Genomic DNA, 14937 nt, shown 5'->3' with positions numbered 1-14937 from the left:
GGTTGAGCATGTTAAGTGTGTCAGCGCGCGCACACTCACTGAGCTCACAAGGAGAAACGGGGCGGAGAACAAAAATGGCAAATAAAGGCAATTCTACTGGTTAAGAAAGAGGGTGCATGAAGCGCAATATAAAGGTATTTGGGCTTCAAAAATATTTTTAGATGAAGAATAAGTCTCACTCCTCAAGAAGGGTTGAAAAAAGTTTCCGCAACTACGTCCTTTTTGTGTCTTTTTCGCCATCTCCGGGGATGTCATAGTCAACGAGCCTGTCGGTCCATGGCCACATTTGACTACTACCAGATGAGAGATGCATGAATTATAATCTAGAATCTACTTTTATCAAGTTTGAGACAAAGCAAAAGCAGCCGCCGGCTAAGTGTGTCATCAGTAGCGACGTAAGATAGCATTAGCTCACTGCTATCAATGCGTCGCTAAAATAGGCCATCTGCGTTAGCGCTTATAATAACAATATTGTGCATTTTTTGGGCGCAATAGACCTTCGATCTGTTGACTCAATTGTTAGCTATTTATTTACACATTCCAATATATTAAAAAAAGCCAAGCATGTGTGTTCTTGTCCTACAGAAGGATTGTGAATGATAGAAAGCAGATCTCTTTCCAATGTTTGCATATTTCCAGTATGACTGATCTGATTATATGGTCCGAGTGCAGAAGGCGTTCCCATCCCGACGTCATACGTCGTCGAATCTACGGAAATTGCCAAATATATTCAAAACTCAATATTGTAAACGGCCGTCTGAAGTAGTGGCATTTGTGATGTTGAGATGGTATTTTCACATGCTGTGTGGATTGTAAATACAATTGGATATGGTTTAACGGATACAGCGAAACACAGTTAGGCATATAAAGTGAACTTGTTTTTCCTCATTCTACTGGTAATTTAGTACATTTACTGTATGTTAAAGTGATTCAAGGAAATGCTGCCTTTACAAACATAAGGCAGACAAAACACGGGTGACAGTTTTATTTGCATCATGTTAAAATGTTGTGTTTGCACAATACTTAGGATATTAAAATGGCCCAACAATTAAATTTCAATTTTAAAGTAGTTGTTTTTTCCCCTCTTGCAATTATTGTCATTCTCTAGATAATCATCAGTTTCCTTATTGTGGGCTTTGTTGTTAGAACTGCAGCGTTCTGTTGAACATCCTTTATGATAAATACAAATATTGTGTTGTGTAAAATATGTGGTTCTCTAGGATAATGAATTTCTGGTTTATTACTTTTGGCTTTTTTTCCCCCATGTTATCCTATTCTTCTAAGTAATGCAGTAATTAAAATGTTAGAAACAGCATGACACACTGCATATACCCTACTGCAAACTACAATACACAAATTCTTATACTTATAGTTCTTCTGCCCAATTCCTCTCACTGTGGCACCGGACTTCCTGTTTTGTGCTGACTCGTCTTCCTGGACCGCCTCGTTTCTTTCTTTCCTTCCTTCCTCTTGTTGATTGTCAGTGGAACTCCCTTTGAATCATCCTGCACTCTTGCTCTATGCTGTCTCTGTCTCTGTCAGTTCAACCACTTCAGTCACTTCAAAATGACCATCCCTCACTTCTATAGGTCCTCCTGTCTCTCACTTCCAGTAAGTACACTCTCACTCCTACCCTGTACCTCCATGCCTTGTCTCAAGTCTAATACACATTTCATTGCATGGGCTTGATCTCTAATCGACTTATAGCCCCTCAGCTCAAGAGAGACCCTGTCTTGTAGCCATGTCCTGCAAGTGTCTGCAGTGTCTGAGTCCTAACATGCAAATTGCTTTTGTCTTACAATATATTCTTATTCACCCTAACAAGCATGCATCGGGGGTGTAGTAGGCAGCCAAAAACGTGCGACAATGATGGACAACGAGACACATTAGCGGCAATTAGGGGTTTACCGTAAATCATTAATGAAATATATCAACTACCGTGAGAGTTACTAGTTTTATTTGTGGTTTTTGATGTGTTGTTGATGGGCTCATGTCCCTCTGCGATTCAGGGCTACGACCAGAGCTCCACACTGTCCCAGCACACCGTAGAGCTGACCCTGCCCAAACACAGCCCCCTCCACCGGGACCTCCTGCGCTACGCCAAGCTCATGGAGTGGTTGAAGAACACCCAAAGGGAGAAATATGAGGGCTTGTCAAGGGTCAGTGTGCTCTCCTCTCAGGGGTCAAGAGCCCATGTTTAATACATCCTGATGACCTTTAAGTATTTTACTGTCACACCAGGAGAATTGCACTGCGGTGTGTTTAATGTTAACAAGTAAAGTGGTTTAACAGTGGAATCATATTCTGTTTTCAGACCTATGTGGACTACATGAGTCGACTGTATGAGCGAGAAATCAAAGACTTCTTTGAGATTGCCAAGATAAAGATGGCGGGAACGAGCAAAGAGGCCAAGGGCAAGTTTGGTAAGATGTTCATTGAATGAAACTTTTGTCTTTTTGATTTTCTTTCGTTACGGTTTTGACATTAAACGCTATCATTTCCCAGGACATAACTTCAGACTTGTACCAGTGTAGCATATTCTTCAAGGTTGGAGTCAGGTTCGGGATCCTCATTGTTCCCTGAAATTATGGTTGTGTATTTTGGAAGTCATGATCACATGTAACTTTGTTTGGAATTGGGTGCAGATCCTAAGTTGTTCAATTAAAGAGGCTGTTTGCAACTTGCTCACAGTGGAATTTTCCAAACCAAGAAATATAACAACACTTTTGGATAGACAATGTTACCCTTCGTGGTTTGACACAACACATTTGTTTTGAAATATATTTTTCACAATTGCTAAATTCATATAATAAAAAACATTTACGGCCTGAATAATATGATTGGTGTTTACGGCTGTCACTCATCCTGTCTCGTCAACACGTAGACGCAGGGAGTACGTGCACACATACAAAAACAGTCAAAATGAAGCAACAAACAATTTGTAGCCATGTTCAACGACAGCAAACACTAACAATACAAATCTCTGTGATTAGCTAACAACACCCAAAGGTAATGCGCGTGCACATGTTATGTATTAGACGTGAGAATCTTTGGGCACCTCAGGATTCGATTACGATTGCAATTCAGGAGCTACATTTCGATTAAATATCGATCATTTATTTATGTATATTGATGCAGTTTTACATCTCTTTCCGTTTCACTGAATAAGTTATTTATCACTTGCAACGTTAAAGAAATATTAGTTTGTACTAAGAAACAGTTAAATTAATTCCCACATATATTAAACTAATGAAAATGTTTGCAAAACTGGACCATAAGTGCCCGATGGTAAAGGAGCTGGTTGGATCTCTCAGTGAGGTGGCTCGCTGCAGTCAGCCAAATTTAAAAACTGTCTGCATTACTTTATTTACAAGAAATAAATCGATTATCGATTATTGAGGTCTACTAATCAATTCTATAATCGTCCATGTTCGACTTGCGATGCATCTAAAAATCGATTATTTCCCCTACTTCTATTACACATGTACGTAATTATGTCATTACGTTCTAAAAGCCGTAAAAGGGCGGCATATAATGCTTAAAATACATTGGAAACTTGGCGCCCTCTAGGCAGGCATATGTGTAAATGTTGCAAACAACCCCTTTAATTTCAAACATTACAAGTTTGCTTTTACAATATATATTCCTGCGAACCTGGGTCCTCTGCAGTGACTTTTACTAACTTTGACAAAAGAAATACACCAAAAAGTTAATTATGTCCACTGCAGAGGCCGTGTATGCTACTGAATAATCACTTGCATACACTAAAATGTCATTATTTATCACAGTTGATTCAATAAGGATAAAATGTCCATTAGGAGTCAGGCCTATTGTCATTTACACTACATTATTGTTATTCATGTGTAAAATGTGCTATGTTCTTGACTTTTTATAATGTCTAATATGCAAGTTGAGCAATTGTTTGAGCTGCTTTCTGCACTTTGTGTTGTACAAAATAAGCCGACAAAGGATTTGTTTTCCACTGCGGTGCACGTGAGCTTATGTCAAGTTGCCCATCTAACCCTGAGCCCGCCGCCTCCTGTGCTGCATGTACTGTACTAAGCCTAACCTCTCTCTGTCTTTGATGCCTGCCCTTTCTAACTGGCTGCAGCCACGCTTCCGCGGAAAGAGAGTGCACTCAAACAGGAGACGGAAAGTAAGTGAGCCACGAGGTTAAAAGGTCACTTGTCACACACCCTACTCCAGTGGTTCTCAACCTTTTTTCAGTGATGTACCCCCTGTGAAATTTTTTTTAATTCAAGTACCCCCTAATCAGAGCAAAACATTTTTGGTTGAAAAAAAGAGATAAAAAAAGTAAAATACAGCATTATTTCATCAGTTTCTGATTTATTAAATTGTATAACAGTGCAAAATATTGCTCATTTGTAGTGGTCTTTCTCGAACTATTTGGAAAAAAAGGTATAAAAATAAATAAAAACTTGTTGAAAAATAAAGAAGTGATTCAATTATAAATTAATATTTCTACACATAGAAGTAATCATCAACATAAAGTGCCCTCTTTGGGGATTGTAATAGAGATCCATCTGGATTCATGAACTTAATCCTAAACATTTCTTCACAAAAAAAGAAATCTTTAACATCAATACCTATGGAACATGTCCACAAAAAATATAGTGTTCAACACTGAGTATTGCATTGTTGTATTCCATTTCAGTTTATGAACTTAAATTCATATTTTGTTGAAGTATTATTCAATAAATATATTTATAAAGGATTTTTGAATTGTTGCTATTTTTAGAATATTTAAAAAAAATCTCACGTACCCCTTGGCATACCTTCAAGTACCCCCAGGGGTACACGTACCCCCATTTGAGAACCACTGCCCTATTCCATAACTACACTTTAAACAACCCCTGTCTGATGTGAAGCTACCTGCCCTGACGCTTGTGTTGCATTCTCATAGTCACCTCTAAACGCACCATCAAACATAAAAATCAGGAATATTCATGTGACTTTTGACGTCTAGTGTGTGTGTGTGTGTGTGTGTGTGTGTGTGTGTGTGTGTGTGTGTGTGTGTGTAATGAACACAGTACATTTGCACTCAGGCCTTCATGGAAGTTCAGGGAAGCTGACAGGTTCCACGTCCAGCCTGAACAAGCTGACTGTGCAAGGTGCCAACAGCCGGCGTTCCCAGTCGTCCTCACTGCTGGACATGGGAAACATGTCAGCCTCGGACCTGGACGTGGCCGACCGCACCAAGTTTGACAAGGTAAGGTAGCCCATCGGGGAGAATCTCTGACGTGGTTTTGTGTGCGAAATTTCATGAACTGGAATGGATGCCATGTGTGTTTGCAGATCTTTGAGCAGGTCCTAAGTGAACTGGAGCCTCTGTGTCTCGCAGAACAAGACTTTGTCACCAAGTTCTTCAAGCTGCAGCAGCAGCACCCGACCATATCGCCTCCTCTTGCTCAGGTATAATCATTGTTCATATGCTTTCTTGTAATTTTTCCACAAATAAATGCAGCATAAATGAAAGCACCAGTATTGATCATCGTCAATCACACTTTTACTTGGACCTCACCTATTTTTCAACGTAGCTACACATTTTTTAATTATTGTACTAAACTCTTTAAGTTGAACCGTCACTTGAGATGCAAAACTTTGGATTTTTTGTTTTGTTAGGATTTTCTACTATTAACAAAAATAATGAGGGCATCACTTCAGACAGCAAACAGTAAAGTGTTTACTCTGGTTGTGTTTTGCTTTTTCTTTGGCTTTTTGCGTCTCTCATTCTAAAAAGAAGGGGTAGCTAACAGACAAAGTGGAGTGGGACAAGCAGTAAAAAATGGATGGTTTGTTTACATTTTAAAGGTGAACTGCATTTTTATTTTATTTGACATATTGTTCACAATCATGAGAGACAAGAAGACAAACGTTTTTGGATTTTGTTGCAATCTAACATGAAAAAATCAGCTCATTATTGGTGGCTTGCAATGCAGCTAATGGGAGCAATCAATATTACCTCCAAATCCCTTTAAAAATGCAATAAAAAAATGTCAATTGATTAATTTGCGTTCTATAACCTGTATAATAACCAAGCTTATTGTAAGAGTAAACACTGAGGAACTCTTTTTATAGCGTAGTTGTTAACATGTTTCTCCATATACTGGGATAACGCATGCGCAGTGTTTGTGAGCAGGAAGTAGGAATTGAGTTTTTCCGCTTTTTCCCCTCTGTGCTAGTGTGATTAAAAGTTGTGAACGAGAATTAACGTTGTGTTTCTTCACCCCCACTTAACATTGGTAGCAGAGGATGGTTGAGGACGGCTGCAAACTATAAAATACCGCCGAGGTTTGACGAGTCCAGGCCATACGAGTGCTGGAAAAATGAAGTTAACATTTGGACGCGGGTTACAGAACTCAATAAGAAAAAATTAAAAAGCACATGTTCCTTGAGAACATAGTAAACACATTGGCGTGCTACGGTAAAAGCTAACTACGGCAAGGGACAAGCTAGCTTCTACGTCAGCACGAAACACTTTTGAGTTTCTATTGCACAACACAATGTGATAAGACACCAATTTGTACTGACTGAAAAACATGAACAATCATATTACAGTATCTGTAATGTTTTAGCCCACATTTCATGTTTTGTTTGTACACAGCTAGCCAGACAGCATATGTACTCTTGTTGTAATAACATGCATGATGATCAATGTAAAGTGTTACTCACTCAATGGACAGTTGTCTCTTTAATCCAGCTGGCAGAGGACATTTTTTTATGGTTTATTTGGGGAAGCACTCCATTCATGTTGGAATAGTACGGATTCCAATTCAACATTTTGCAGCTTCACCTTCACCTCAGTCTCTCGGCTTCCGTCTACTCCAACTTCTTACTCTTCCGTTGTGCTCGCTTTTAGAAACAGTGAAGTGAAGTAAATTATATTTATATAGCGCTTTTCTCTAGTGACTATATAGACTTGCAGTATGTATACAAAATATGTATTTCAATTTTCCTGAAGGAATCAATAACGTACTATCTATCTATCTATCTATCTATCTATCTATCTATCTATCTATCTATCTATCTATCTATCTATCTATCTATCTATCTATCTATAACATTGCTGGAGGGTTTTTAAGTTTTAGAGGGCTTTGAAGGCTACAATGGTGACTCCCATTAGCCACATCTTCAAAGCGTTTTTTATCATCTTTATCATCCCAAAAGATTTAGATGAGTTGTAGATATCAGTTGTTCCTTTTGTGGAGTTATTGTGTATTGTTGACATTGTGGTGTTCAAACATTTTTTTGCAATGCAAGAGAATATGGAACAAGTTTAAATAGTGTATTGATATTGCTGAAGTAACAATAGCACTCACCATAAATACGTATATTGAAAAATGTACATTTAATACATGTGATCGGTATTGTTATTGGCCGATCTCATTCATGGATTATTAGTATCGAAATCAGCAGTTTACGAACCTGATCAGAACATCCCTAATTTTAAGTGGTTAACTTCTTCTCACACTTGAAGAACAAACAAAAAAATTAAACTATAAGTAAGAATTTTACTATTGGAATTTTTTTTTTTTTTTCATGCGCATTAAATATTGCCAATAAAGGTTTTTTGATGGTGACAGTTTTACCCTGGAACCGATTAATTACATTACTTTCTAAGAGAATGGAATGGATTTGTTTTTTGTTTTTTTGTCAACATCTTATTTTTGCTATTCACCAAACAAAACAAAGTAAAAATACCTCTCTGGCATCTCTTAGTGGCCAATGACGCACTTATTTTTTCTTTATGTCGCCATAAAAACAATATCTAGTGAAGCAATAACAGACACTGGCAAGCTTTCATCACTCAAAGATGTCAGTAACCATCTCCCAAGCGTTGTCATTGTTTTACTTCTGTTGTCCTGTCAGCCAGAGGCAGAGGAATCGGATGGCAGCACGTCGTCAAAAATGCCTCCCCAGGCAGAACACAGACACTCTTTGTCATCAGAGTGAGTTTAATGGCAAATATCATCCAGCGTCATACTTGTGTAACTCACGCTTCCCCGACTTGTTTCCCCCCTTGCCACAGCAAAGACGTGGTGCGGCTGATGATGAATAAAATCTTCCAGAGCATTGAGACGGAGCTTAACAGCCTCATCGCTTTGGGGGACAAGATTGACAGCTTCCACTCGCTGTACATGCTGGTGAAAATGAGTCACCACGTGTGGACGGCCGAGAACGTGGACCCGGCCTCTTACCTCAGCACCACTTTGGGAAACGTCTTGGTGACTGTTAAGAGGAACTTTGACAAATGCATTGTGAGTATAGGTTGAAGAGAGTTTATTCCTATGACTTTGAATGATTAATTGATTGATTGTATAGGTTGAAGAGAGTTTATTCCTATGACCAGGCTTGTGGTTAAAGACATCAGGTTTACGTTCCATTTGTGGGTTATTAGAGTAAGACAATGTGAGTAACTACTACAGCTCTGAATCTTTGGGCACCTCACTATTCGATTCATTTCTTGGAGGTAACCATTCAAATCACAATTGATTCTCGATTCAAAATCAAACATTTTTAATAACATTGGGTGCCAGTTCTATGATCAAGTACATTCTTCCATAAAATTGTCAACAGCTCTGATACATTTTTATTAGTTAAAAAAAAACTGGTTTTGTTTAATAAAATTCTACCCAAACATTTAATTAAGTGAAATACATATAAGGCAACAAGAGAAGTAAAGTAAACCTGTACAGCAGATATGGGCATCTACATCAACAATATGATTTGTCTGAGTGTTCTCACAGGACAGATTTAAAAAATAAAATAGAATAGATACTTTTACATTTTTTTTAATTAATTTCATATTTTTCAAAATCTATTAAGAATCGTTACAGATAGGAATTGCGATTCATTGGGGGGAAAAAAATATTTGACACCCTGAGTACTTTCCAGTTTGTGATGTTACGCAGTAGTAAGGCATAAGTAATCAAAAAGTCAGACGATAGGACACACCGGATTATAAGTCGCACTGCCGTAAGCGGGTCTCTTCATGTCTATTTTCATAAAAAAAGGCACACCAGACTTTAAGGGCATTAAAGGAGTCATATTGTGTATTTTTTTCCTACATTTTAAAAAGGTTCCTTGTGGTCCACATAACATGTAATGGCGGTTCTTTGGTCAAAATGTTGCGTAGATTATGGTTTACAGATCATCTTCAAGCTGCTTTCTGACCATCTTTACAGGATGCAACACTTTTTGGGTGGTCTTATTTACATGCCTTCACTTAAACTGCATCTTCTCCCCGTCATCTTTGTTGTTCTGGTTGTTTTTAGCGCTGCCATAGCGAGTCTACTGACAAATATAAGTTACATTTTATTAGCGAGGGCAAAAGGAGTTTATTGACTACAATGGCAAATGCGCGCACATTATTTGGGACATATGTAGATCTCAAATACACAACAGCAGGGACCAATAGGTAAGGAAAGTTGGTTTTGCAAAATATTGCAGGACAAAACGCCAGATACATTTTCTAATAGGTGCCATTTTGGCGTCCATATACACATACATCTTAATAATGCTCGTATGTTGAAGCACAGCATGTATGAATGACTATGGTAGCCGTAATGCTCCAACAATCCAAATGGTGCTGCTTTGTACCTCAAAGTTGTACGAAAACATTGTGACAGATTTTTGAGCACAGTGTGTAATGTGTTTATATTCTCATTTAGACATAAAAGTTATTGTGTTGCTTGTTACGGGTACTTCCTAGCGTCATTTATTGACATGGGAGTCAATCTGCCGTCCACACTTTTCTCTTATGTGTGACTGCCATCCACTGGTCCCACTTATCATTACTCCATGTACCAAATAAAATAAATTTGATGTCGGTAAGCACAACCATAATGAATCCATGCATTATAATCCATGGGTTATAAGGCGCACTGTCGATTTTTGAGAAAATTTATTGATTTTTGAATATGCCTTATAGTCCGAAAATTACGTTAAAATACAGTTTTTCTCGGTTTTAAAAAAAAAAGTATTTTCTGCTGTTGCATCAACTTTCTTTAATACGAAGAGCTAGTTCTTTCAGCTTGACTTACTAAAAAGAGCATTACTTTAAGATTTTAGATTTGATTCAATTGATTTATTACCACATATGTATATTTCCAATATAAACACATCAATTTTTTATTATTTATGTGGCTTTATTGACAGTGTATTTTCAAAATAAAAGCGATTGCTACAAAAACAAATTATACAGTCCAAAAGCAAAAACCCATGTTCCTCCTCAAAACAGACCCAATTTCAGATTGGGTGTATTATTGGTACATTTCCAACTATTTAGGATGGGGGATGCGATAGGATAGACTTTATTTATCCCACAATTTGGAAATGATGTGGTTGCAGAGCAGATACAAAAAATGAAAGGACATAAAAAAAACAGTAAACAAGGACAGAGGTGATGCAACCAGTTGCCACTTCAGCAGTGCGATTTTATACATTAGACATAGACAAACTTTAATGATCCATGAAGGAAATTGTTCCACACAGTAGCTCAGTCACATAGGATGGAAATGATAAAGCACAAAAGGGCACAAAAAGAGGGCTCATACAAAATGTATAAAGTAGACAAAAATACATACATACAGCTATAAAATAAAAACATGATGAAAAAACAAAACAGAGCAATAATAATACACATAGTTCACATACAATTGCACCATGCATAGACAAACAAAACCAAAACAAAAACACAATTTCAACACCCACTTACACGGCCAAAGACAGGAACAGGCCCAACAAAGCAACCAAGAGAGCTGACTGCATCCGAGGCTGTCCACTAGCTGTCAGTGAATGTCCAGTCCGCGCGGATTAGCAACAATCCGTCCAGGAGACCAAAGTGCTCATTCAACCAGGGCTACGGGGAGCTCAACGCTAGCTCCGCAGACCCGTTCATCTCTTCTTCCGCATCTCGTCCAATCTCTCCACGCTGACATTGTGGTGTGGCAGAGAGTTAGCAGCTGGATCAAACACAGTTTTACAGTCTAAATCCTGTACATTATTATTACATGACATCATAAAACTACTGTAGCTGTTTGTGGTACATTAATTTTATTGTTTTTAGATATTGCATAACTAGTTTTTCTTTTTAAACGGCATTTTGAATGTAAAAATTGGTGGTGGTTTCAGGGTGCAAGCACCAATTAAATTTACTTGATTTGAGATACAAGTCTTTCGAGTTACTTTGTATCTATAGATGCATAATTATAAATAAATAAATAAATTGGTTGTACTTGTATAGCGCTTTTCTACCTTCAAGGTATTCAAAGCGCTTTGACACTACTTCCACATTTACCCATTCACACACACATTCACACACTGATGGAGGGAGCTGCCATGCAAGGCACTAACCAGCACCCATCAGGAGCAAGGGTGAAGTGTTTTGCTCAGGACACAACAGACGTGACGAGGTTGGTACTAGGTGGGGATTGAACCAGGGACCCTCGGGTTGCGCACGGCCTCTCTCCCACTGCGCCACGCCGTCCATATTATCAATTATATTGATATAAAATCATTAATGCCACACCACACGTACACAGTGGTGATGACATTAAGTCTATCTACACGTTAAGCATGTAATTCCGTTATTTGTTTATTTGGCCAGATCTTTGACAATAGAAAAATAGTTTTAGTAAGATTAGTATTATCGTTGTTTTGGCATTGTTTTAGTATTAGAATTAAAATCTGCTGGGTTGTTTTCAGTAAAAATAACACAAAAGTAGTGTGACGCATTACAACTCAGGGTGGGTAATATTAAAAAAAGCATTACTTTTAAAAGATTATATTAAAGTATATTTTTCAGTTATCACAAATAGCACGTTTTACTTGGGGTAAAAGGCAGTAATTATAAGATATAGCTGAGAATGTGTATTTCTTTTCACAGTCGGGTCAGATAAGGCAAATGGAGGAGGTCAAGATATCCAAGAAGAGCAAAGTCGGAATCCTGCCTTTTGTCACCGGCTTTGAAGAGTTTGCCGAGTTGGCTGAAACCATCTTCCGGAATGCGGAGCGCCGAGGGGACCTGGATAAAGCCTACGTCAAACTTATCAGGGCGGTCTTCATGAACGGTGAGAACGCGAGAGAGCACTGTTTGTTTAAATAGAGGCTCTGACAATGCACTGTCTTCATCAGTGGAGAAGGTGGCCAATGAAAGCCAGAAGACGCCGCGGGATGTTGTGATGATGGAGAACTTCCACCACATCTTTTCCACGCTGTCCCGACTGAAGATCTCTTGCCTGGATGCAGAGAGGCGAGATGCCAAGTACAAGTACACTGACCACTTGCAGTCTTATGTCATCAACTCCTTGGGTCAGCCTCTGGAAAAACTCAACGTAAGAAAAATGTTGCACCAAAAAAAACATACATTTTGCAAGTGCTGTTTGATTTTTATGGTTCCTTTGCAGCATTTCTTTGAGGGGGTGGAAGCCCGCGTGGCGCAAGGCGTCCGGGAAGAGGAGGTGAGCTACCAGCTGGCCTTCAACAAGCAAGAACTACGCAAGGTCATCAAAGAATACCCCGGCAAAGAGGTTAAAAAGGGTCTAGATAACCTCTACAAGAAGGTTGACAAACACTTGTGTGAAGAGGAGAGTCTTCTACAGGTGAGATCTCTTGCCTTTTCAAAGTGCCTGCTCTTCTTTTTTTTTACTTTTTTTTCTTTACCCACCTGCTCCCAGTTCCACCCACACTGGTTTAAATGTAACTTAGGTATTGGGTTTCACTATGTAAAGCGCTTTGAGTCACTAGAGAAAAGCACTATATAAATATAATTCACTTCACTTCACTTCTTCACAGGTGGTGTGGCACTCCACACAAGACGAGTTCATCCGCCAGTACAAGCACTTTGAAGATTTGATCGGCAGATGTTATCCTGGATCTGGAATCACCATGGAGTTCACAATTCAGGACATGCTGGAGTATTTCTCCAGTATCGCTCAGTCTCATTAATTTAACTCTGCTGCCATCCAGTCTGACCAGAACAATGACTCACTACTGCCACACGCTGGCTGAACATACAACAGACAGTTTATTCCCAGGTGCAGTATCTCATTCATTATTAATAAAACTGCACTCTTGATCTCATCCTTCTATTGTTTTAAATTCTTCAATTGTTAAAGGAATTTGTAGTTTTTTTTTATGAAACATGGGTAGATTTGATTTCTGCTGATTTTGACCTTTTTAAGGCTATGAACTCAAACTTTTACCCTTTTTTAAGGAGAGTACATATCCCATTGTTGGCTTCTTTTACATTTTAATGCTCCACTAATCGATATAGAGGTATAAATTCAAGTCAAATGTTATTGTCAATCAGACCAAGCCACAGTACATTACAAAGCAGCCTGAAATTGCGTTTCCTCCATACTCCAATGTGCAATAATAAAACGTAATTTGACACACACTAAGCATAAATTAAAAATAGGACATAGATATTCAACAGATAAACAATTGACAGTGAGCTGTGCGTATTTGTATGCAACCCCCCAAAAAATGGATGCGGAACCAAAAAATTCCAAAAGATATGTAACCTGGAAAAAGATTTGCAAACACAAAAAACTGTTTTATATAAAATACATATTTGCAAACAAAAATGTATTTAAAATGTAAAGTTTGCAAACAAAAACGTTTTGGTTGCAAAACTTTTTGAAATATATTTTTGAGTTGCAAATCTTTTTTTGTTTTGTTTTTGTTGCAAGTCATTTTTTATTGGGTTAATAAATGGTAAATGTTTTTTTTGTTTATGACTATGGATAGATAGATGACTTAACAACCCTCCCCCCCAAAACATTTTCTTTTAAAGATTTGTAAACAAAAAAAATTGAAAACCCCCCAAAAATAATTTTAACCAAATCAAAGAATTTTAACCAAAACTCATTTTCTTAGAAAAAAATGTTTTATTCCATATATGTTCATGTTTGAAAATATATATATATATATTTTTTTTTTTATTTCAAGTCTATTTTTTGTGTTAAAAAACTCAGGTGTGATTGGTATCTACTGGTCATACTTATGATTACACCATGTACCAACTAAAACATTTTCAAGATCAGTAAGCGCAACCAAAATTAGTGCAACCATTAATAGCACTGGGTTATGAGGCGCACTGTCCATTGTTGAGAAAATTAAAAGATTTGAACTGTCCAAGAAATATGGTAATTTGTAGTTCCTTTAAGTTCATGTAGAGAACATAAAAAGTATGTCGGAGTTTAAATCAAACCGCACGTGGTTCTAAAAAACAGAAAGATACTGTACTGCTGCAACATGCAAATCTATTTATTTATATCTATCTATTTATATATATATATATATATATATATATATATATATATGCAGATGTTGCGGTTGCTCCTGTTTGATTGATTGATTGATTGAAACTTTTGTTAGTAGATTGCACAGTACATATACCGTACAATTTACCACTAAATGGTAACATCTGATTAAGTTTTTCAACTTGTTTAAGTATATATATATATATATATATATATATATGTATATATACATATATATATATATATATATATATATATATATATATATATATATATATATATATATATATATGTATATGTATATATGTATGTGTGGGAAAAATCACAAGACTACTTCATCTCTACACAACTGTTTCATGAGGGGTTCCCTCAATCATCAGGAGATTTTGTAGTAAATCTCCTGATGATTGAGGGAACCCCTCATGAAACAGTTTTGTACAAATGAAGTAGTCTTGTGATTTTTCCCACACATACATATTGCGCTCTACCACGGTATTGAGCACTATTCTCTGGATAATCCAATAAAGACACATATATATATATATATATATATATATATATATATGGATATAATATATACATATATACTATATAAATAGTGTATATATGTATGTATATATATATGTGTATGTATATATATATATATATA

The 14937-nt window shown here is 37.2% G+C and overlaps 1 protein-coding gene across 7 annotated transcripts in view; it reads left to right on the top strand.

The window, feature by feature from the left end:
- The window catches only part of exoc1 (exocyst complex component 1), a 28078-nt gene extending 14974 nt beyond the window's left edge, over positions 1–13104 (top strand). The window contains exons 9-20 of one of the 7 annotated variants that reach the window (XM_061888809.1): positions 1543–1611; positions 2010–2159; positions 2315–2423; positions 4112–4156; positions 5067–5230; positions 5317–5433; positions 7891–7970; positions 8051–8279; positions 11909–12092; positions 12157–12356; positions 12429–12623; positions 12817–13104. In XM_061888809.1, coding sequence (XP_061744793.1) covers positions 1543–1611; positions 2010–2159; positions 2315–2423; positions 4112–4156; positions 5067–5230; positions 5317–5433; positions 7891–7970; positions 8051–8279; positions 11909–12092; positions 12157–12356; positions 12429–12623; positions 12817–12969 — 1695 coding nt within the window. In that variant the 3' untranslated portion in view covers positions 12970–13104. Of the gene's footprint in view, positions 1–1542; positions 1612–2009; positions 2160–2314; positions 2424–4111; positions 4157–5051; positions 5231–5316; positions 5434–7890; positions 7971–8050; positions 8280–11908; positions 12093–12156; positions 12357–12428; positions 12624–12816 lie in introns of all 7 variants that reach the window. The other 6 variants (XM_061888808.1, XM_061888814.1, XM_061888813.1 and 3 more) reach the window with 6 other exon arrangements.
- The last annotated feature ends 1833 nt before the right edge of the window (positions 13105–14937 follow it).

The sequence above is a fragment of the Nerophis ophidion genome, linkage group LG26 (assembly GCF_033978795.1).
Source record: "Nerophis ophidion isolate RoL-2023_Sa linkage group LG26, RoL_Noph_v1.0, whole genome shotgun sequence".
NCBI lineage: Eukaryota > Metazoa > Chordata > Actinopteri > Syngnathiformes > Syngnathidae > Nerophis > Nerophis ophidion.
This window is presented reverse-complemented; position numbering and strand designations above follow the sequence as displayed.